Below are 23,622 nucleotides of genomic sequence, written 5' to 3'. Positions count from 1 at the left end.
AGCTCATCGTCTTTCTCCGTAAGAAAGGCTCGCCAGCAGCGCCGCCAAGCGAGACAAGGGGCAGCAGGTCCCCAATGCATTCGTTTCTTATTCCCACTGGGAAAGTTGCATCTGAGCCGGCTAGGACCAGGATAAGATGGTGCATTCGCAGTGGGACCAGCCAGAGTCATTTACCAGTACACACTCGTGCAGCTTGACCCGGTACTCTGGTTGCACTAATGAACTGATTTTAAGGATGCGCGCCGCTCCAGCCGACAACCATGGGGCCAAGCAAAGGTATGGAGCCAAACCCACGGCCTGCAACGTGTTCGCAATCTCTCTTTCCCCCCCTTGTCAGGACTTGTCGCACCGCTCTGGGGGGGGGGACGGGGGACAAGGGGACTGCCGTGTCTGGCCCAGCTGGTCGGGCCAGTGGAGATGGAGAGCTTGCGTGGGTTCCGACGTGCGTGTCCGTCTACCGTTGGATGACTCTCGTCTGGTAGCGTTGTTCCCGCCCTTCCCCGGTCAAAACAGTCCCGAGCTGCTGGGACGGGTGGGCTCCTCTGGGCCAAGCCAGGGTTTGGACGCCGTCAGACGGGAAGCAAAGGCTCCACGCGATTCTGATAGCTCCCTTGCATATATACCGAGCATGTGTGCGGAAAATGAGAGCGCCTGTGTCCGTGCAGACAGGGGAGGGGGCTCACAGCAATGACAAACGCTTCGCCATCATCCAACATGAGAGAGAGCCTTGCGATGCGCAGTCAGCCAGGCTAGGCAATGCCCCGAGAATCATCAACAATGGCCACCGGACTCGTCTCTTACGCTAAAAAGCAAAGTGCCGCGAATCGAACGTCAGCCGGCTCAAGGCTGACCCCGTGGCAAAAGCACTGTTTCCAACCATAAACATTGCGGTTTCTGCAAGGCCTCGTTGCTTTTTCCTCGGCCCATTTTCACGACAGCAAAACAGTTGTCCGCTTGCGGCTGTGAGACATGCTCCTCGCGGATGATCCCTAATTAATTGTCGACTCTGCCCCATCATACAATGATAGGCTGAATAGCGGTGCTTTATGCACGCGCCACGGACAAGTATGAACAGCGAATTGACTCACACTGCGAGCTCTAGGCATGACTTACAAAGTCTCAAGAAGCTTGGAATTTCATTGGCTCAGAAGCGGGGTGACTGGCTGGCGGCGCCTCGACAACGAACAGAAAATAGGACACGACGCCCTTTGCTCGCGGCGACGAGATCATGTCAATGAGGTCAGGTACACAATTTCCAAGCATATCTAGTGGAGCTAACAAAGTTGCGGCAACATGGTCAATTAAGGTTCAAAGTTGCTTCTCTACAGCCATGCTTCCTGAGGTCACTGCCGCACCAGCCTCTGGATTACGCCCGAGGCTGGAGCGTCAAGACCGTATTCTTCCTCAGCACGTACAAGGCCCAGTCTCCTCTTCTCATAAGCTCGCTTTTTGCTTTTATATCTTCTGCAGAGAGGAAAGATCAGCGCTCAGGAATCGTGGCAGCCAGCCCGGGCTAAAAGGAGGCTTCGATCATCGAGACAGCCCGACTTACTTCGGTTGGCCAAGGAGCAGCGTCTCCGTGGAGGCATACTGATTGCTCCTTTCAATCTCTCCGATTCTGAGGCACCATTATTTCAGTGTCAATTGCAGAAAACAAAGTGGGAAAGCTTACTCGGCGCGGCAGCTGTCTGCGGTCTCTGAATCAGCCATGGCGACGAAGTCGGAAGAGGGCCAAATGAATAGGTAAAGAAAGGCTATGGACACCATTGGGGCAGGGAATCTAGAGAAGATTGAGATGAGAAAAACAGGTTGACTTCGGTTCGAACAGGTGCAGCCCGTTTAGCCCGTTTTATACCTGGAGCTGCACTCGCACTGGATGCGCCGACGTGGTAGCAGAAGGTGCTCGTAGGGGTCTGTGGCTAAGATGCAAGTGCATGGGATCGAAAAGCAAGGTGCAGGATGCGACGAAGTGAACTGAGAGGCTACCAACAATATCATCCACAGATTTCGAGGCCAACTCGAGGAGATTTCGGTTCCAGCCTGCGCGGGCTCAACCAAGCTAGTCCTTGCGCGTTGTCCCTTGGCATGGGTCGAGGGGACCGAATCTTCTACAGCCACTCCCTCGCGAGGGTGTAATCCTTGCAGATTCTCATAATCTTGATCGAAGATGGCATGGTAAATCATCCGAAATTGGCAAATTCTCCGAACAGCATGGGCTAAGAGGGGGGGAAATAGCCGTTCTTGCTGGTGTCGGGTCTCGTCTTCACTAGGTCAGAAGTGGGCATGTATCGAACGGCAGCCGTAATCTGCAGCCACCACGTCAGGGGTTGCTGGAGATGCAGCAGGCTGGCATGACTCGTGTTGCCCTGCCTTTCCATCCATCTTTTTGTAGCTCCCTTGTTCTCTGCCCTTTGTTCGAGCCACACGGCCTGCCAGCGCTGGGTGAATGTGATGCCGCCGCCGCCGCCAAACTAGCACTGTATTGATCCGGCCCCCCTCCTCTCACGCGGCAGTCTACTAATGCCATTACGGGGACCGGGGGGGGGGAAGAGGCTTGGCAGAGGCCGTCGATCATGACAGCAAAATGTTTGTTTCAACGCCTTCTCTCTCCTGCATTCGCGGTCCCGAAGAATGGCGGCTGTACGGCGTGGCACGACAGCCGTTGGCGTTGACAAATCAGACGCCTCGCGACCCAGGTGGAAGGGTTTCGGTTTATTCTAGAAGGGTGTCGGCGTACAACTCGTGGCTGATCCTTGCCCTGACAGGGTGCTCCAGAGGCGGGGGGGGAGTATGTAGCAGCCAGCGTAGGCGAGATGGGCTGACGCGAGGGAGGCATGGGAGGGTACGAGCCGCTAAGAGGGCCATCAGTGGTGATTCCTACATGGAGTCACAATTTGTGAAAGACAGCATCATGCCAGAAAGAGTTTGTTGCGACAGTAAGAACCACAAAACCACGTAGACGGAGAGGCGCGTTCCTGCAATCTCCAGTCAGCCCCTCTCTTACTTACACATGAAAGCCTCACCATCAGCCCGGGGGGGGGGATGGCTAGACGGGGTTCATTTTGCGACACACATTTACAACACCGGAAAGGGCTCCGTGGGAATTGGTTGGGCGAGCCCGCCCAAAACCTGGCGACGGCGAGGCAGACGCCCGCCCGGACCTGTCAATTGAACTCGCCGCAGGCGTTCAGCTCTGGTTGTCGTCTCGTGTACTGTCGTCCCCCCCATTTTTTGTTGCTTTTGGTTCGGCCACTTGTCTCTCCCCGAAAAATACAGGTCACAGGAAAAATGGTCATGATTTTCCCCTTTCGTAATTAAATTCCCTGGCCTTGGGTTCGCTTGTCTCGGCCGGCGTAGCCTCGAGAACAAACTCGAGGTTGCCATGGCTGAGGAGTAGGGTACCCGGTCTCTAGGCTCGGATCGCCGCCCTTGATCGAGAGGAGTGGACGGGTATCGCGCACTTTATTAGATTGCCAAAAAAATATAGTTTATGACGTAACTTCTTTCACTGCAACATTTTCCTTGAGCCCCGGGTCTGATCTTCCGGGAGGCCTACCAAAGTAGCTAGTCTGCCCCTCCTTCCTATATTATAGTGTTGTTACATTATTATAGCACAAAGCTTATATATGATGGCGATAGAGCTCAGTTACTCGAGTAGTATACGATATAAAAATCACAATCATTTTCCATCTTCTATTTCCATCAAGAAATCAGTAAAGAACCACTAGTATATGAGTATATTTTAACTAACAGCGTAATTGTTAGACCTGGGATGGCCGCTGGTATCACCTGGCTGGAGGTCGAAAGTGAGTGGTAGCACGTCAATACTGGCGGGCCTCTGTTTTCGAACGCCGTCAATAGTCAACAGGATCACGGGTCTACGGGCACATCACTTTGCATAGTATGCAGTCAGAATTAGCGAATAGATTGTTGACCTTTATGGTCTGGTAGCAGTTACAACGATCTTGCGTAGTTATTGAACATCAAGTGCCAGCAGCCGGAATTTACTACGCACATATAACAATAATATATACTTGTATTAATTCATTACTATACTCTAACCTATGTCATATGCTTATACAGTTTTTTCCAATGTTTTTTTTTGGAAGTAATATTATAAAGATGGATCTTTTGAGTATGTTTTGTATATTTTCCGGTTCAAGCTTGTAAGTAGGATATATAGTTATGCTGTAGTACAGCACCTCCATGGCGTCCACGGGCACAGGCTGTCAGATCCGCTCGCTGGGCCTGCGACTGAACTGAGTGAGATCCACGACGGCAGACAATTCAGGCAGTGCTTTCAAAGGCTGCAAGGAACGATGCACCCGCCGCAAGGCATCACTTGACCTGCCTAGCTATTCCAAGCCGTAGTCGCTGAAGCGGAGAGACAGGACGGTTTTGATGACTTCGGCGTCAATGGTTAGAACGATGCTGAGATGCAGCTCTTTCAGGCCAAAGGTGTTGCCGTACTGGCGGAACAACTGCATCCCGTCGTTTAAGAGCGTATGTCTGGTTGCGGACCTGACGGCCCGCGCCAGCCAATCCAGGCCAAAGAGGATCTATACTCGGGATTTTGGCGACGGGCTGACAGCCATTCTGGCGAGCGAAGCGGACACGAGCCGCACGACTTCTGACATGTACATAAGGAAGAGCACAGGTTGCCGCGAGCAGCGCAGCGGCATATAGTTGCACCGGGACGAATATAAGGAAGGAAGATTCCTGATAGCCAGGTAGTCTAGATCTCTATTGATCAGTCTAACCAATAGTTCACTATTGAGAGTTCTACTCTTGATGATACCTATACGCCTTGATACTGCTCATACTCTGTCTACCCTGTAGCCAGACTCAACCCGACTCACCTCTTAAGAAACAGACGTTGATCAACTGTGACTTAGAGTTAAGGCATCGTTACACATAGCCACCAAATTCAGCGATCGGGAAGCCTTCCCATAACCAATCTCTGACTCTTATCATGCATTATGACTCTGATTCATTATGAAAAATTAATCTTAATTTTCATTATTTAATGTTTATATGTTGCGCTCATTCGTCCATTCTGGAGCAGGCTCGCATATTGGTGACTCAACGTCTGCATCTGCTAGCGCCAACTTCCGTGACTCAGTACCAGTATCTACACGATGCATGTGTATGCGGAATAACGAGTCAAAAATCCGCCAATATTGAAACAATAAAGTTTGCGATGCTTACATGCAGTGCGTAGTGTCGCTAACGAGCTACATGATGCTCCATGCCAACCACGTTCACTCAGTGGCGTCTCTACGGCGGCGCTTGGCGCTTCGTAGTACTGCCCTTGGGGCCAAACCAGCGAGTATAAGTCGACCTGAACGGTAGTCCATAAGCATCATCTTGAAGCTGCACGCATCGTCTTTAGAGCGCAACCCCCACCCCTTACATCATGACTTCCAACACGCGCAAAACCCCACCACAGCTGCTTCAGCTGTTCAACCGCACGCCCGAGTCCATTGCGTCCAGCGATGTGCAAATGCAGGCCGAGCACAAAGCACTGCTCGACAGGATCGCCGACGAGGTCACGCCAGAGACGGCCACCTTTGCCTCGGTTCTGCGGCCCGTGCTCCTCCACGAAGACGTCTCGGACCAGGGCAAGTGGGGAAACTTCATGTACAGCAGAGTTTCCGCCGACAAGCCCACCAGAGACGCCTCGCGCCAGTCCATCCGAGAGTGGGAAGAGTACGAGATTGAGTGCGGTGCGCGAGAGGACGTGTCGCGGCTCATCGATGCGGCGTATGCAACCCGGGGCGCGCAAAATCTGGACCGGGAGTCGATCCGGCTGCTGGAGAGAGAACGACTGAAGTACCAGCAAAAGGGCATGCTGATCGAGGATGACAAGGAGAGGCAGCGGTTCAAAGATATACAGAAGCGCATCAGCCAGCTGTGCAGCGAGGCCATCGAGCGCCTGGACGAGAGTACTGCGGGTATCTGGTTTACACCGGAGCAGCTCGTCGGCGTGGACGGCAATGGCATCACCATTGCGGGTTTGGAGAAGGGCACCGGAGAAAATGAAGGCAAGTTCAAAGTGTCCTTCATCTCCGACCATAGCATTGCGGTGATGAGATATGCGGAGCGCGAGTCAACCCGGCGCGAATACTTCATTGCAGAGCAAAACATGGTATGGTCTTCCATTTGATCCTTAAAGTGTATGGGAAGCCGTCTGTTAACGTGATTTCAGGCAAACGAAAATGCCTCCCTGTTTAAAGAAGTCATACAGCTTCGCGACGAGGCAGCTCGGATGATTGGCTTTCCCAACCACGCTAGTCTTCGCATCGCAAACAAAATGGCCAAGACCCCAGAGACTGTCAATGCGTTTCTCAACGACTTGGAAGAGCGTACTAGAGAAGCGGCAAAACAAGACGTAGCTTCCTTTTGCAGTACAAGGAAAGATTCTGCCAAGAGCGTGGTATCGAGTTTGACAAGAGCATTTATCTCTGGGATAGGTTGTTCTACAGTCGCATGCGCAAAAATGTCGAATTCGGCATCGAGGATACGGAAATCTCAAAATACTTTCCCGTCAAGCCCACTATTCAGGGTTTACTGGGCATCTTCTCCCAGATTCTGGGTGTTGAGTATGCCGCCTTGTCGAGAGATGACTGCGCACGCTTGAGCCCAACTGGAGTAGCGGAAGATGTTCTCTGGCATGAAGAGGTGGAGATTTACGAGGTCTGGGACGATGAAGCCAACGGTGGCCAATTCTGTGGCTATCTCTACCTTGACCTCTTTCCTCGAGAGGGAAAATACAAGCAGGATATGACGCTGCCCATCGGACCGGGTTGTACCAAAGCCGATGGTACAAGGCACTACGCATCCACGGCACTGGTGTGCAATTTGAGTCGTCCATCACCGAACCAGACAGCACTACTACAGCACCATGATCTCATCACCGTGTTCCACGAGCTCGGGCACGGAATGGACACCCTTTGCTGCCGGACCCAGTACGAGCGAAGCGCAGACCTGGAGCAGGACTGCATCGAAATCCCCTCGTCCATGCTGGAATACTGGTGCTGGGAGCCGGCCATCCTCAAGTCCCTCTCGAGCCACTGCGAGACGGGAGAGAAGATCCCAGCCGAGCTGGTAGCGAACCTGTGCAGGCTCAAGAATGTGCACGCCAACATCGGAAACCGGCTGGGCCTCGTCCGCGACATGTTCGACTACAAAGTGCACACCTTTGCCACCCACGACGATGCCAAGGCGGCAGACTGTACGCTGATTTGCAATCAGCTCATCCATGACGTTAGCGGAATGAAGGGCCCCGAGCATTTGGGCATGGGCATGTAAGTCATCCGCGGCGCGCCACGGACGCGGAAAAAAAAATATATACTAATATTCGGTGCAAAGGGACTGGGGCTGCAATTACTTGACGTTCGATCATGTTCTGTCGGGATATGATGCAGGAATGTATGCGTACCGCTGGTCAGAAGTCGTTTCCGCCGACATGTACTACTCTCAGTTCAAGCAAGACCCCCTGAGCCGGGAGCAGGGCCAGCGGTACCGCCGCATGATCATGGAGCACGGTGGAAGCCGAGATTTCATGGAGAGCCTGACGGAGTTTCTAGGCAGGGCTCCAAACGCAGAGGCATATCAGAGGGAGGAGATTGTCAGTGTCTAGTCCGCATTCGAGTATGGCTTTTATATACCAGCCTCTAGTATCAATAATAGCCTAGAGACGCTAGTATATTAATAAAGCTAGCTTTCCTGATAGGGAATCTTCAAATTCTTTCTATATTTCTTCTATAGCCCTAATTAATTATTTAAAGGAGTAGTTTAACTCGTAGTAGTTAACTATACTCTTTACTTTTTACCCTAATATAGCCTTACTTTAATTACCCCCTTCCTTATAAGTTTATTATTATAGCCTACCTTTTAAGGGGAAAATAGGTACCTCTAGCTAGATTTAGACTAATAATCTATATACTAACTATATATAGGCCTTTTATAATACTTAATTATAATACTATAGAATCTTTATTAAAATATTAAGAAAATATATTTTATAAGTAATTCTAGTATTTAATAATGATCTTAATTAAGAAATATATTAAAATAAATATCCTAGCTACTTTACTACAGTTTAGCTTATTATTTGTTTCATTATTTAATAGGGTAAGAGTATATTAATTTAGCTAAGGTCTTTATCTATAAATAAGTATTTTTCTCTCTAATAAAATTCTTTCTTATAATCTCTTGAAGAATAATAAATTAATCGTATTATATTATTATATTTTTCTAATTTATATATATTATTAAGTATATCTATTTATATTAGTATACTTAACCCTACCTTTAACATGATATTATCGGCCCTACGCGCTTAACCTATTCCATAATACCCCGGCCTCTCATAGATATCGTCATTTGGACACCTGCATGGCACGTATTTGCTCGTCTTTCAACACTTGACCGCGCAGTCGCCAGGTCCAATCCCCATGCCATGGTCATGACAAAGCTAGCAACGCCACTTTATAGCCCACTCGATAGAACCAAATCCGAGATTCGCCTTTTGACCATTGAAAATGATGCTGGGCAGCCAATTTCCTGTCGGCTCGAGACTGTATCATTTTCCCAAGCACCGCCGTACACAGCTCTGTCGTACGTCTGGGGAGATGAGACAGTCAAGCGGAAAATATTGCTAGACGGCAAGGAAGTACCCGTTACCACAAATCTAGCGGCAGCACTCCGATACGTCAAGGGCCATTGGAGCAATTTCTATCCAGGACGGGATGCCACCACATTCCGCATCTGGATAGACGCCCTCTGCATCAACCAGGACGATTTCGACGAAAAGGGTCAACAGGTGCAGCTTATGCGGTCCATCTACTCGAATGCTGAGCTTGTCCTTGCATGGTTGGGCATTGGAACGGACCAAATAATGCTGGCACTCGACTCTTTGAAGAAGATAAGTGCCACATTTGGCGACTTCTTCGACCCTGTTGATCATATCCTGGACGAAAGCGTCGCCATCTCCTCCATCATCGACCGTCTGTGGCGCCTCCCGGAACTCTCTCGCACCGACGGTTCCATTGACCAGGCGTCCCCCAACAAGACATTCGCTGCTTTCAGGGCGCTCAGTGATTTGTCGTACTGGAGCCGCGCATGGGCTCTCCAGGAAACAGTCCAAGCCAAAACTTTGCTGCTTTGCTGCGCAGAAACAGCAGTTGACTTTGTAGCCGCTGAGCATTCGGTGCAGATTATCGACAAGATCCAGTCAGATAGCAAGCACCCCCCGCCCAGCTTCATCGAGCCCGATGCGTGGAACAGTCTCCTTTTCGAAACGCCAACTTTGCGCCCGCTGGATAACATTCGTACGCAGAAACGATTAAAGTTTCTAAACGAGAGTACTCCAGAGGGAAAAGTCTCGCGGACTTTGTTCTTGTTTTACAAGTCACCACTGTTTGAAGCTTCAAACGCAAAGGATTACGTTTACGCCTTCCTGGGTCTGAGCCAGTTGGATGTTGTTCCCGAGTACGCCGATTCGACACCGGAATATATGGCGTACGTGGCCTACGCCCGTGCCTGGATTAGACTACTATCAGACGCGCCAAGCTTGGCAGTATGCCGCAAATGCGGTGCAGGTCATTTGACATTCCTCGAGGCATCCGGTGTAGGGTATTTTACGTATCCAAGCTCATTTCCTACTTGGGTCCCCAACTATCCAGATATGGATCGTACCGGCCATCGATTTTGGCTTCCGTCGCGTCAAGCCGACGAGGGTCTCCCCGAAGATGTCATGAGAGATGTGCAGATAGACGGGGTGCATCTAGTCGCTTGGGGGCTGCAGTTGCAATATATCCAGGCGAAAAATGAGTTTTCAAACATAGACGTCGAAGATGCAGCCTATTTTTTCTTGCGATTCATTGGGATATTCTGTCACAAGAACTCATCATACATTACTGGTATACCACCTCTGCGGGCGGCCATGGAAATTCTCCGGCGCGGTGCCGTGCCTCCGGCAGTTTCGGAGTTATTTGAGGATCTCATCGCATTGGTGTGGATGGCAGCCGCGGCGGCTTTCCGTCGAAGCGGCAAGGGTCACTGGGAGACGTCTTTGGCAGGACTGGTTGGGGAGGTATTCGATGTGCAAGAGTCCGAAGTGATGGGATGGCTCGTCGACAAGTTCTTCAGCGAAGCGCAACTCGAAGAGATGGGGAGGGAATCCACTATACAGAAACTTGCGAATGGTTCCAAAGTTCTGACCAACATTCCATATCATTTCGCGGCAGCCGTCAAGATACAGGGCTTGGCCCACTACCATTGCATTTTTTCAACAGAAGACGGCTACATCGGTCTCTGCCCAAAGAATTCCAAAGTTGACGACCTGGTGTGCGTGTTGGCCGGATGCAGAATGCCGGTTGTGCTGAGAAGACAAGACACGCATTATCTCCATGTTGGGACGTGTTTTGTCCTTGGACTCATGGACGGCGAAGCAGCCGAGCTCGTTGGGAACAGCAAAAGAAGGATGCAGAAATTCGAGATACACTGAGTGGGATCAGTGATTATATCCTGGGATACGGATATCCAGAAGCAATTAACCAGCTTGACGATGCGATGATGACATGCGCGGGAAGTCCTTTTAAGAATTTAGTGTGAGGTGGCGCATTAAGAATGAATAGCCCTCTAAAAACTGAAGGAATTAATGTAATGGAGAAAATATCCCTCTTCGTGCTGTTGACAACTTTGACCTTGGCTAGGCAAGCCGCGTAGGTGCTCGCCTGGGTGCGCAACCCCCCGAAAATGGAATTCGGGATAACGACAAGTAGACGTTGCCTGTTCGCCTGTATCTTTACTCCGTAACTAGTTGCTGGTAGTTGACGGGTCGTTTAAGGCTTGGATTGTCTTGGAACCATGTCAACATGTCTTCTGTGTTTGCCAGTTGCCTTGTTACCCAACTACCCTATCTTTTCGTACACGTCGACCAACCGCCGATCGTGCGATTGGAGTCAATACAGAGCAAAGCATTGCTTTGAGTGGATATGGCAGGTGACCTGGGTGCCTGGGCTTGCTGCTGTGCCGCTCATGTCGCTATGCCGCTGTCAAGGCTCAAGGAACCCATGATTGTCGGGTGGCTTGATTGGGGGACCAGACAAGAGAGTGTGTGTGTGTGACACATGCACTCTTTAAAAAAACTCCAGATGTCCCCAACCAGCTCCCGTCTTAATCTTAACACCACGAGTCCGCAAAATCGCTCCCAGGGAAAAAAAAATAAGATAAAATGTCCACTCACTCAAGCAGCTGTGAAGAGGACTTTGACTTGCGATTTTTACTTCCGCAGGGAGTCGGCAACACGGAAGACGTCGAGGGTTATAGAGCGGGCGGTTTTCACCCTGTTCACTTGGGGGACACGTTTGATGGAGAGCGCTACAGAGTCGTGCACAAGCTCGGCGCCGGCGGGTTCTCTACTGTTTGGCTTGCGCGCGATGACAAGGAACACCAATGGGTGGCTTTGAAGATTATCGATGCTGCGCATTCCACGCCCACCGCCGACGAGAAATCCCTCGGCCACGCGATGCTGCGCGTCAGTGAAACAGAGCGCGTGGTAGTTCATCGCCGACAGTTTGCTTTTGACGGGCCAAATGGCCATCATCTGTGCCTTGTTTTACCGGTCCTCGGCCCTTCATTGTCTGCGCTGTCATACTGCTGGGACTGCCGACTCACGCCATGGTTCGCCCGGAGAGCGGCCTACCAAGCTATAAGAGCAGTTGCGGATCTGCACTCGCAAGGCCTATGCCATGGAGGGAAGTTGCCCCCCTACCGTATGTCATGTTTTGGCTATGCAGCTAATGAAGCGTTAGATGTCACGACGGGAAATCTTCTTCTTGGACTCGTAAATCTCGACTGCTATGAAGAAAACGACATCTACGAATTGTTCGGCCGGCCAGTTACCGGCGAGCTGCAGACCGAATCTGGCGAAATGACTGGTACTGAGGCGCCACGATACATTGTGAAGAGTATAGACTTTCTCTCTGCCCCCTCAAATGTCGTCCGACCGGACGTCAAACTTGTCGACTTTGACCAGTGCTTTTCTGCCTCCTCGCCACCCGAAAAAATGCTCGGTACACCACTTGAATATCTAGCTCCGGAAGTTGCAGTGGGCTTGTCAGCTAGTCCTGCGAGTGATGTTTGGGCTCTGGGATGTTGTATACTTCAACTTCGGTCAGGAGCGGGCCCTTTCTCTAGCCCGTTTGACGTTACTTGTCCAGCAGATCTTATATGCTACATTGTCAATATTCTTGAAATAGATATGCCGCACCAGTGGCAATATATCTTGTGGGATGATAAAGGGCGGCCTACCGAAGACTCCAGGAAAGGGAGGCCGCTCAACATGTGGTCTGACGGCCGACGGTCCCTCCGAGGCATTGTGTACAACACATGGGATGAACCGAACGGCCGTGCGATTTATACCGGTAATCATGCTCCGAAACGAGATTCCTGGCTTCGGGATAAGCACAAACCTCTTCAGTCCAGCTGGTCGAAAATGGCGTGGAACCCGAAAGCCGTCAAGGTAGACGATGCTTATCTCAGTTACTATGACGACGGGTGGGATAAAACACTGGAGTCCCTACCAAAAATACCAGATCACGAGGCGACTCTTCTCCTTGATCTCTTGTCAAGCATCTTTGTCTATGATCCAGCAATGCGACCGACAGCCAAGGAGTTGCTCGAGCATCCTTGGTTTCATCTCGATAGTGATTCTTTATGAGAAGAAGCCCGTCTTCACAGCAAGGATGGAAAACTGTGAGTGACAAAGTACGGTACTTTAGTTAAGCTAGTTGACATGTGTGTTGCAAATTCTCGCAAAGGATGTGATGCCACGGCTAAATGTATCATACACCACCTCCAAACTATCATCATCGAGGTTCGTTTATACTAGCCGTAGGATTTACTCGAATTATCTAATAGATTTAATTAAAGATAATGTTTCAGTCTTTCGCTTCGAGTATAACTTTTGTAGAGAATGAAATTGTGCAATAGCTATCCTTTTGACAGTTCTACTGTAAACTCGACTATATCTATCTGCTAAATAAAATGAAACTTTGTACAATAATTAAGAGAGAAAATAAAGTAATGTATAACTTGCAAGAATATTGGTACTCTTTCTAATTTCGATATTTGTCAAAACCTGTGACAGCAAGGAATTTGTCAGTTTGCAGTTACCACTTGCACGAAACTCAAAGGCAATTGCTCACGCTTGCTAGCGGTGAACCGTCACGCGGCGCAACCTTTGACTTTCATACTAGTCAAGCCGTGCCTAGACAGACCAAATTGCATGTAATCCACTGGAATGATTCAAGTGTTGAAATTAAGTATGGTCTGTGGCTAGTTACAGCACACCCAGGTGTTCAAAGATGATAGTTCCTGTGCTTTGGGAACTGCGCCGAGGTATTAGGCCCGTCCCAGCTATCTGCATCGGAAACATGATGCTGACTTTGAAAAAAAAAATCCTAGTCGAAATGAGGAGCACAATAAAATTGGGTCAATTGAAGACGGAGTATACTCCGATAAAGGTACGGAGTGTACTCCGGCGAAGCTGGTTGGCTTTTCGCAAACATGGTGCCTTATTAGTGACGTGGTTACTCAGCCCTATCCCAATAGATCGTCGCGGCGTGGCAGACTCGGCCGACTACAACAAAATACAGCCAGGAAAGGATTTACTTTACGCGAAATTTTCTCCTCAGAAGAACTCCTCAGAAGAAAGAGAGTTATATAGGCAATGATTGGAATCCATCAACCAAGCTGTAGCCCTTCGCCGATCAAGTCGCCATACTCCAATAATGGCCATTGATTACAGCGAAAGAGCACAGTTACGCTCTTCCCTGGTAATTCGAACAGTGACCTCTTAAGAGAGCTATATCCTAGCAAAATCGCTTCAGAGCATTAAGACCCCCAAGCCCAATGATGGGGAATATACATGGCGAAAACTGGGATTCTATTTCAGGCATGAGTCGAAGCCAAGCCAAGAAGAAGGACCCTCAGGTGTTGAAAATGGCCGTCAAGTATATGAAAGGGAATGCTGAGCCTGTCGCGGCAACGAGGCTGTAGCCTTCATGGAGCATGGGCCTCATAGGGGCTTTTGATGCAGAGAAATGGATGCGATGCCGACATGGATGGCAGACTTTGAACAACTTTCATTGTTAAATATGGAGTGGTATCGACAGCGAATGCGCCATACTGTAGTCTGCTAAGCATTGCTGATTCATCAATGCACCGTTACGGAATGCTAGTGACATTCCCAAAGCATGTCGATTCCCAATTTCAGGACTAAACATCCACGCTTTGCCAGCTCCGCGACGCCAAGTATGCGGGACTGAGCTCACAATCACCATCGTCCAGCCGGTCAATCAGGATACCTCGTCGAAGTCTTGGGAAGCCAGACATCGTGAGTTGACGGTTGCGAGAGACTTGAACTGGGCAACTGGTGCAGAATCCGCACGTGACTTGATGGGTTTATTAGGCACAAAGTGGCTGAAGGCGTTCGCAAAGCTGGTCATGTTGCGGCAACGCTATGCCCTGTCGCATTCGCATACCATGACCTTGCAGCCATACTCTTGCCATCCTCGGCTCCTCATCTGCGACGGGTTGCTACTTGGCTCTCGATGAGTGCAGGCGCACCACGCCCACTGCGGCCAGCGCTACAACCCGCTGAACCTCGCACAGACTCCACGATGATGGACACGCCGCCGCCCCAGAATCCCTGGCCGTTGAATAAAAGGTTGCCGCGGAAAAGCATCGCCGTTGCGGCCTGCGAGAGGTGCCGGCAACGAAAAGTCAAGGTACATCACATCATACGTGTCCGTATATATTAGCTTCAAATTTTTCTTCTTCGGGTGCTACAAGGGCCACATTACTTGGCAGGCTGCTGCTGAATAAGTGAGTGCTAACGGGCCGCCAGTGCGATGCCCAACGTCCAACATGCGCGACTTGTCACAGGCGCAATGTGCCTTGCCATTACGACTCCGCTCCTTCAGAGACGCCGGGTCAAGCGCTCAGGAGAAAGTACCACCTGCTGCAAGACCAGAAATCTTCATCCGCCGCCGACAGGGTCTACCACATTCTGCAGAAACGGTCCGAGGAAGAGGCTCTGGACATCTTCCGTCGCATACGGCGTGGCGCCGACCCTGAATCGATACTTCGACTCGTCGAAAATGCCGATGTAATGATGGATCTTGCCATGTCGCCTGAAACGAGACTACGATTTGAGTTTCCTTACATCCTCTCAATGCCGCGGCATCTCTTTGGCACTCGTAATTTGTACCTGGAGTCGCCAATCTACAACTACTCTTTTGGTGACAAGAGCAGCCAGCAACAGCATACAAAAATTGCATCACCAGCACAGGAAGATGAAAAAAACTCGCCGTTATTACGACCTTACCATGCCGCCACCATTGTCGACCCAAGGCTGAACAGGATCAACCCTTCAAGCTGGACTGAGGTCTCAAAAGACGACAATCTAATGCGAGCAATGTTGCAACACTTCTTCATGTACGATTACCAGTGGCACACCAGCTTCCAAAAAGACTACTTCTTGGATGACATGGTATCAGGTAGTCGGGAGTTTTGCTCGCCACTCCTCGTCAACTCAATCTTGGCCCTCGTTTGCGTGAGTGAAGCCGATCTCACGAAATCGGAAACACGCAGTTGTATTAACGTGAACCAGCATAGTTCGATAGGGATGTCGAATCGTAACCAGTTCTGGGATCCCGAGACATTGTCGTTTCAATTCATCGCCGAAGGAAAACGTTTGTGGGACATGGAGGCTGGCACTGCCAGATTGACAACTGTGCATGCCGGACTGCTCCTCTACCTCGCGCATGCGCTCTGCGGAAAGGATGGGGTCGGAAAGTCATACCTGATCCAGTCCGTGGCCATAGCAGAAAGCCTCGGCATATTCAAGCGCGACGGTGGCCGTGTAGGCGACAGGGCTCAAGACGCGAGAGACTTCACCGCGTGGGCAATGTTTAGCGCCCAGATGTAAGTCCGCTAGTTTTTCGAAAAATGGGAAGCAAGCTTTGACTTACAATTTCACAGCCATAACCAGTGGTATTTTCAAGATCGGCCACTACTGGATGCTCAACCTGATGTTCCTTTACCCGACGTACTCGCTAGTCAGGATTGGTTTGGAGAAATTTGGCTAAAATACCCCTTGAGCGACAAGCTTCATGCTGCTCACTTTGGTGCATCATTTCGAGCGTATATTCTTCTCAGCGTCATACTTAACGATGTCGCGTGCAAGCATTACTCCCATGAAGATCAGAAACCGGTATTCTCTCTGCGCGATATCTTAGGCTACTATAAGAGACTGGAGCAGTGGTATCGGGACTTGCCCACGGCCCTCGCACCGGGCGAAATATTTTTTCCGGCGCACTTGAGACTCCAGTCAGTTGAGGCAGCTGTGCTGATGCAAGTTTACTACTAACGTGTCTGCGGTAGCATGCATTACTATAACACGATAATCAGGCTCATGGTGGCTGCGGTCAAGTTGCAAGAGTCGTCAATCTGCTCCAACCTAGACCGGTGGACTGCAAAACGTACGCCGCAACAGCTACTTTCCGACGCGGCCGTCTCTTTGGAGACACTGGTCCGGCTTTATTACGTGCGGCACAGCTTCGAGCGCCTAGATACGTTCCTGGTCCAGCCGCTGACGGAACTGTCCACCGTGCTGCAGACGGGCACCGGCGCCAGACACGTGCAGGATGCCGAAGCGTTGCGGTCCACTCTGCTCCTGTGCGCGCAAGGACTCCGCGACCAAGGACGGAACCACTACCTCGGACAGGTGCTGTTCCACCTCGCCCGGGAACACGCGGGACCCGAGCTTCGCGGGCTGATTGACAAGCACCTGTACCCGGGACCGCAGGCCGAGGCACCTCTGGCGGCAGTCTTGTCTCAACAGGTCCACTCAAACTGGCCGGCCAATCTCATCAGCGCCTTGGACGAGGCAAAGAACCTGCGGCTCAGCGCAGTCCTCAAGCGGCTGGAGAGCTCTGCGATGAAAGCTACTGATGTAAAAACCAGTGGGCGGGGAGATTCTGCCGAAAGAGAGACGAGTTGCAAATCTGATAGAAGTTATACCTAACATTGCGCATGAGCCAATCTTTCAAGCTGTTGCCAAGGCTCGACTTTCCTCTTACAAGAAGACAGTGCATGGTGACTAGCCGACAATCCACGTTCTGCGGGATTGATAGAGACAAAGTCAAAGTATATCAAGGTTGGGTCATTTTTGTTCGGTTTCGCCAGTTGAGTACTGCAACAAGTGAAGAGAGCGTATCCATGCAAAAAAAAAAAAAAAAAAAAAAAAAAAAAAAAGAGACATAAGAAAAAGAAAAAGAAAAAGTTAGATGGTGCCCGGGGCCACTACCTCGGACAATTTTTCTTGGGTCCGTGACATTGTTCCCCAAAGCAGGCTTCATTCCGACTTGCCCACCACCAAACAGGTTCTAGGTGCCCCCACTGCGGGATCGCCTGGTGCCCGAGGCAAGCTCCATTGCCCCTTCGTGTCAGCCAGGAGGAAGTCAGCCTCCCAGTTGCATAGCAACAAGTCGCATATTTTGTCCATAATAAAGGCTCATGCAATCTACCATTGACAATGACGGATGCGACCAGAAAGCCTCCGACGCCTCTTCTACCAAGAGCTGCAAACGCCGAGCTGGCACGTGGAGATTGCGAAACCGAAGGCGGCCAGCCGCAACTGTCGCGTGTGAAAGTGCGTAGAAAACTATTTGCTGTAATAGCTAGACATTCTTGGCTGACTTTTTGCGTGCCAGAATTTTCGGAAACGAAAGAGAAAGGTCAATCATGAGCTGCGATGTGATGCTGCGAGGATGGAAGCTACCGACAGCCCGAGCACAGTGCGACAGCGATCGGGAAAACTACGCTTCATGCGAGGCAAAGACCCTGGATTCTGTCCTTCTTGTGCTACCAGGGGGTTTCAGGGTACAATTTGATGAGGTGCGGCCGAAGTATATTTCGCAGAAGTCGAAAGTATCGAAGGGGTGGCATTTGAGTCTCCCTAGAACCTTTTCGTGAACGCTGCCCTCGAAACCTTGCTGTCTATTCGACAAGACAAATCTCCCCGAGGCTGATGCTGACATTGCACAGGGGACCAACGTCAGGGTTCACTTCCAACACATAGAAGAAGTCATCATGTTATTTCCGAAAATGGACGAGTCCTGGTGGGCACTCTTCGACACCGATCCGGTCGTGGACGACTCTGGCCCGGGACGAGACCGGCCGCCGCCTACGAGCTGAAAGCGATATCATCGCCAGCCACTTAGGCCTAAATAGCTAGCCTCATCATCTGTGCAACAGCGGCCGAGCAGAGCTCGGAAACAAGAAGGTCAAAACCGCGGCCGCTTGGAGGTCGATCGCAGACTCAACCCGCGGCGACCAAAACCCCATCCAAAGTCCACCCACGGGTTTTCAATGAATTTGGGTCGAAGGTGAGATAAGCTGGATAGACTTTAGTGAAATGTCCTAACCAGTTTCATTCGCCGCAGAAATCCTTCAAATATTGCTGGCAAGAGCAGACGCGTCGCAAGGTGTTGTAGAACGCAACAAGCGCAAACCAGACCACCTACTTAATCTACAGTGAGCCATTACACTCGAATTTTGCGAGACACTTCAAGACCGAGAAAGTAGTAAAGGTAGAGGATTCGACGCTTTTCCAGTGTTTGTGTTTCATACGGCTGTGGCTGGTTTATCTCGGCCGTTTGGGGATAAGAACCGGCAAGCAACACTCGCGGGATCCGCCGCGATAAGCGCCACCCAACAGCCATCGATCCAACGACTCAAGTACCTGTACAGACACCTCGAGATGGCCAAGTACTCCGCGAATCGGCAAATTGGGATGCTTGATCAGGCTGACTGCTTCTTGCGTAGTCTTTCTACGAGTGAGGCGCATTTTTGCTTTCTGCTGTGCATGCGCGGCTATCAGCATCTGGCTCGGCCCATGCCGTTTGTGAGCTGCATTGTGCAAAGCCTCTTTGGCATGGCCGCACGGGAAGGCGTTGCCCCCCCTCCCGGAGAAAGCACAACGTATGCTGCGCGAAGTTCAGCGCGAGCATCAGCGCGTACCTTGTGAATCTGGGGCTTGTTTCGAGGGGGCCCGTGCTCTGCAGGCTTGAGATCTTTGTACGGGCGCCGAGCCGAGGGCGCTGGACCAGCCGAGAACTCGCCTACGTTACAATCTAGGTGGAAGGGACTTGCATCATCTCTGTCAACAATGCTCAATTCGCCCGAAAGTGGTGCCGAATCCAATGCTAACTACATGACGTATAGCGTCGTTTCCCAAAGCTAAAACGTGCAGAGTTGCGGCTGTTGCGTGGCTCCCGAGCACTGCCTACATACCGAATGATTCCGGCAGCCGCCTACTGGTATGCTGGGGATCCGTTTGCATCCATGGACTTGTATCATGGCTAGGCGTCGTTGTCATGAATACTGGGACCTGACCGATATGCCACGCGACGGGCGCGAGGAGGCTGCTACAGCGGCACGTCTAGAGTGACCAAAGTAGCGCGCAGCCTTGAGCAGCATGATGATGGGGAGGGCGGGAGCCGATTCGCCTGTCTGGAGGAGGTGCACAGAGTGCCCCCCTTCAGCCATGACTGCGGCAATGTCGTCAAGAGGTGTTGGCGCAGTTTACAAACTCAATTATGCGGACGCCATGTAGATGCCGTCGAGGCAGGTACGGGTAAAACTGCTGCTAAGTTCTAACCATGCCTACTTGGGTAGTTAGTTATAGGGTACCTCGGCAGGTATTCCGTGTGAGAAGAGACGCCGGGTAAGATGTACAAGAGGGCACTTTGGGATGGTCGAAAGGAACAGACAAAGATACCTTGAGACCATCGGCTGACTCCGATTAATATAACATGCCAAGGAGCATAATCGTCGGGCAAATGAAGGAGAGGACACAGACACAGACACGACACCTGCCTGACCTAGCGAGATGGCCGCCAGCCGATAGGTTGTTCTGCTGCGCCGCATTCCGACAGCGAGCCCTGCCAGGCCAATAACTTACGGGGTAACTCGGTACCAGGAGTTGGGGTCGCTACTTACCTACCTTGACAAGCTTAATAGGTAGGTACCGCGTATATTGCCAAGTAGGTGACTGCCTATCTGTACCTAGCCAGGCAAGTTACTTGTCAAGTATAGGTCGGGCTTTGGTGCGGAGAGCATACTAACCTACCTAGGTACCTACCTACCTACTAATAACCTTGGTACAGATGCTCTGTGGCTCGTGCCCTCGCGCCAACTGTAACGTGCCAGCTGCCACAACTGCCAATCACCAACCCGCCAGCTGCCAACTTCCCAGCCAGGCCTAGCACCTCGACCGACGCCATCACGGCTCGACTTTGTTAACTTTCTCTACCGAGCATTCAACCCCCTCCGACTCTAATCATCCTACGCCTCTCCTGTTCTGTTGCAACCCTCGACCTGACTGATTCCCCCGTCGCTGCTCGGAGGGCGCGCCGCTGCAACATCTCGTCGCCCGTGCTCAGGCCGCCCAGTCACCTGTCTTGTTGCAACGCCTCCAATAAAATTCTCACCACCTTTTTTCACTCTCTGTGGCCACCAGGGCTGGGTTTCGCCTCCCAACCCCAAGAATACTACTACCGCTGCTCCTGCTGCCGCCGCCGCCGCCGCCGCCGCTGCTGCCCATTGGTGATGCTCGCCACATGTCGGCATCCGACGTCAACATGACCACCGACAGCGGCCTTGACCCGGATGCCGAAAGCCAGTCGCCCGCGGCTGCTTCCCCCTCAGAGCACCAGGAACATGCCCGCCCGCGCAAACGCACCCGCCGGGCCTGCGACAAGTGCAGCACGTCCCGCACGCGCTGCAACGGCGAGTAGTGAGTTCTTTTTCCCTTCCTCGCCGCGACGATGCTCCCCGTAAACACGCCAGCTGACGCCGCTTCCATCTAGCCCGTGCCGACGATGTGAAGGTGAGACATGCCCCCTTCTCGTGGCGCGCCCCGGCTGCTGCGCGGTGCCGCGCCTCTGTCGTGCATTGTGCGTCGTGCGTCGTACGCCGCGCGTCGTGTGGCAAGCAGCTACTTTACTTCTTCCTGCGCACGCTCAATGCCACTCGCATTGCGCCAGTTCGGCTACTGACAACTTCCCAGACTACGGTTACACTTGCCGCTACAACCGCGAGGTCAAGAAGCGTGGACGCTTGCCCGCCTCTGCCTCAGCACATGCGCCCGCCGATGCCGACACCAAACCACGCTCCTTGGAGACGCATGCTCCGGGCCAGCAGCAATCTTCGCCCCCGCTTCTCTCGCCGCCCCATGTGACGGCCAACCCGCCCTCGTCTTATAAGACGACGACCTTGACAGCACCCTTGGAGCAAACTACCCCGCCACTCCCCAGCGTGCAGTCATACGAGTTTCAGTCCGCCAGCGATGCCCGCTCGCAGCAGCGCATCTCCGCAGCCCTCAATGTCTCATCCCTCGTGCACCAGATACCGAGTGCGCATCGGTACTCTCACGGCGCGTCGGATGGTCATTTCAAGAAACCGCGGCCTCATCTCGGGCCATTGGCTGGTCCCGACGGTCATCCGGACCACGAAGCGCTGGCCTCTGACGAGAGCGCCGGCTACCCATCGCCCGCCAATGGAATCACACCCAACGAGTATGGTGGTGGGTACCCGAGATACGCGCCTCGGCCTTCTAATAGCAGCCATCAGCATCGCCGAGGATCGCTTGGTGGCGTTAGCATTGCGGAGATGAATAGCTCCGACTACGGTACCAAAGCTCCCACGGAGGACTGTAGCTACAAGTTTTTACACCCCGTCCTTCGATATATTCGCAACATTATACCAGCATCTGTTGCATGTGATCTGCTCGAAATCTTTCTCACTGACCCTGGCAGCTCGCTCTTCCACGGCGCTTCCCCGTACATTCTCACCCGAATATTCCGCAAACAGTCCATTCTGCACCCAAATAACCCTCGGCAGACCACTCCCGCGCTGCTAGCCACGATTCTATGGTGTGTCGCTCAGACAGCAGACGTCATGATCCTCCACGTCCCAGGTACCAGAGCGAAAATTGTCAACGAGCTGTACGAGCTGGCTACCTCATTAGTGTCTGCACGCGATCCAGATCGATGGCGTCGCATTCACGGCGGCCTTCGTGCCGAGCATGAAGCCCCTCATCCCAGCTTTGCGACAACGAGCACCGTGCCGGCTCTGACTGTTGCCAATGAACCCGCAGGCGTTGTAGACGACGTCTTGACCTATATACTTCTCTCCATCGCCGTTTCCGGGGGCGATTTCAAATCCGACAGCCACAAATGGTGGTCCAAAGCAACCAGGTTGGCTTTCTCGCTCAAGATGAACAGAGAGGATGAACAATGCCCGGGGCCGCTCTCACCATGCGCCAATCCGCTATGCGCTTGCCGTCGTGAGCACGAACCGCTCACACTGCAGTCCGTCCAGGATAGGGAGGAGCGTCGTCGTGTCTTTTGGCTCCTGTATAGTCTAGATAGGCATCTGTCGCTGTCCTTTAACACCATCCTTAGTATTCCGGACTCATACTGCGAGGTCTTTAGTAAGCCGTGTTCGATCCTCTTCCCTTTCTTTGCTAACTTGACGAAGCGCCCCTACCCGAGTATGTATGGGAGAACCTCGAGTCCATACCCCTCAGTGAATTGCCCGCACGCCACATAGGACCGCCCACGCTGGCCTCGGGTACTGGCTTCTTCGAGTCCTTCTTGCCGCTAATGGCCATCCTGGGAGACATTATCGAACTTCACCACCGACGACACCACCCTCGCCTCGGTGCCCTTGACGACACACACTCCATCGTAGTCATATCAAAGCTCCTCGCCGACTTTGAGCTCAGTCTAGATAGTCTTGGCGGGGATGCTCCCATGCGGAGCTTCATAGATACAACGATGAGAATGAGCGGCGGGCTACCCCCCATGGACACGGCGCTGCAATCTCAAGCCGACCAGTCTCGAGTTCGTCTCATCAAGGCGTATAGCACACACATCCTGCACGTCCTGCACGTCCTTCTGCATGGAAAATGGGACGCCATCTCTATGCTGGATGACGGCGACGATTGGATCACTTCCAAGCGCTTCACCGAGTGTGCTTCGCACGCCATTTCGGCATCGCAGTCTGTGTCGACAATTCTCACTCTGGACCCGGAGCTGACCTTTATGTCGTATCTTTTCGGCATCTATTTGCTGCAGGGAAGCTTCATTTTGCTCCTCTTTGCGGATCGCATGCCGCAACTGGGACCAAACGAGTCGGTAGAACAGGCCTGTGAGAATATTATTCGTGCGCATGAGGTATGCGTAGTCACTCTCAACACGGAATTTCAGGTAAGATATCAATGTGCAATTGGGGGATGATTATTCCGCTGACGGGTGATGAAGAAAAACTTTCGACGCGTTGTGCGGTCGACCTTGTATTCGGTCCGTGGAGCGGGCACAACGAACCTCGAAGAGCATCGGGCGCGTCGCAGGGCATTATCGCTCTATCGGTGGACAAGAGGGGCCCGCGGCTTGGGTTTATAACTATGATACCATTGGAGGGTGCATCAAAAGCTGTGTATATATTTTCGAATGCTACCTGGCCGTCTTTTTTGTTTCT

General features: G+C 51.8%; 4 protein-coding genes across 4 annotated transcripts; all 4 read left to right on the top strand.

Annotated features, from left to right (window-relative positions):
• Positions 1 to 5,416: 5,416 nt before the first annotated feature.
• On the top strand, positions 5,417 to 7,642 carry V2A60_007299 (M3 family metallopeptidase; the record flags this gene model as incomplete). The annotated part of the gene is made up of 4 exons (XM_083258584.1): positions 5,417 to 6,148; positions 6,209 to 6,365; positions 6,431 to 7,307; positions 7,372 to 7,642. The coding sequence occupies 4 exons, from the start codon at positions 5,417 to 5,419 to the stop codon at positions 7,640 to 7,642; spliced, it is 2,037 nt and encodes a 678-aa protein (XP_083114710.1).
• Positions 7,643 to 8,464: 822 nt separating this feature from the next.
• V2A60_007298 (HET domain-containing protein) lies at positions 8,465 to 10,513 on the top strand (the record flags this gene model as incomplete). Its single annotated transcript, XM_083258583.1, has 1 exon — positions 8,465 to 10,513. The coding sequence occupies one exon, from the start codon at positions 8,465 to 8,467 to the stop codon at positions 10,511 to 10,513; it is 2,049 nt and encodes a 682-aa protein (XP_083114709.1).
• A 729-nt stretch (positions 10,514 to 11,242) lies between these two features.
• On the top strand, positions 11,243 to 18,273 carry V2A60_007297 (uncharacterized protein; the record flags this gene model as incomplete). The annotated part of the gene is made up of 7 exons (XM_083258582.1): positions 11,243 to 11,783; positions 11,823 to 12,083; positions 14,997 to 15,628; positions 15,686 to 15,999; positions 16,057 to 16,404; positions 16,459 to 17,029; positions 18,124 to 18,273. 7 exons carry the CDS (start codon positions 11,243 to 11,245, stop codon positions 18,271 to 18,273), a joined length of 2,817 nt encoding a protein of 938 aa, XP_083114708.1.
• A 2,426-nt stretch (positions 18,274 to 20,699) lies between these two features.
• Positions 20,700 to 23,546, top strand: V2A60_007296 (transcription factor domain-containing protein; the record flags this gene model as incomplete). Its single annotated transcript, XM_083258581.1, has 5 exons — positions 20,700 to 20,868; positions 20,949 to 21,035; positions 21,149 to 22,573; positions 22,621 to 23,351; positions 23,406 to 23,546. 5 exons carry the CDS (start codon positions 20,700 to 20,702, stop codon positions 23,544 to 23,546), a joined length of 2,553 nt encoding a protein of 850 aa, XP_083114707.1.
• Positions 23,547 to 23,622: the final 76 nt, after the last annotated feature.

Source organism: Cordyceps javanica, chromosome 5, assembly GCF_051103115.1.
Source record: "Cordyceps javanica chromosome 5, complete sequence".
Lineage (NCBI taxonomy): Eukaryota > Fungi > Ascomycota > Sordariomycetes > Hypocreales > Cordycipitaceae > Cordyceps > Cordyceps javanica.
This window is presented reverse-complemented; position numbering and strand designations above follow the sequence as displayed.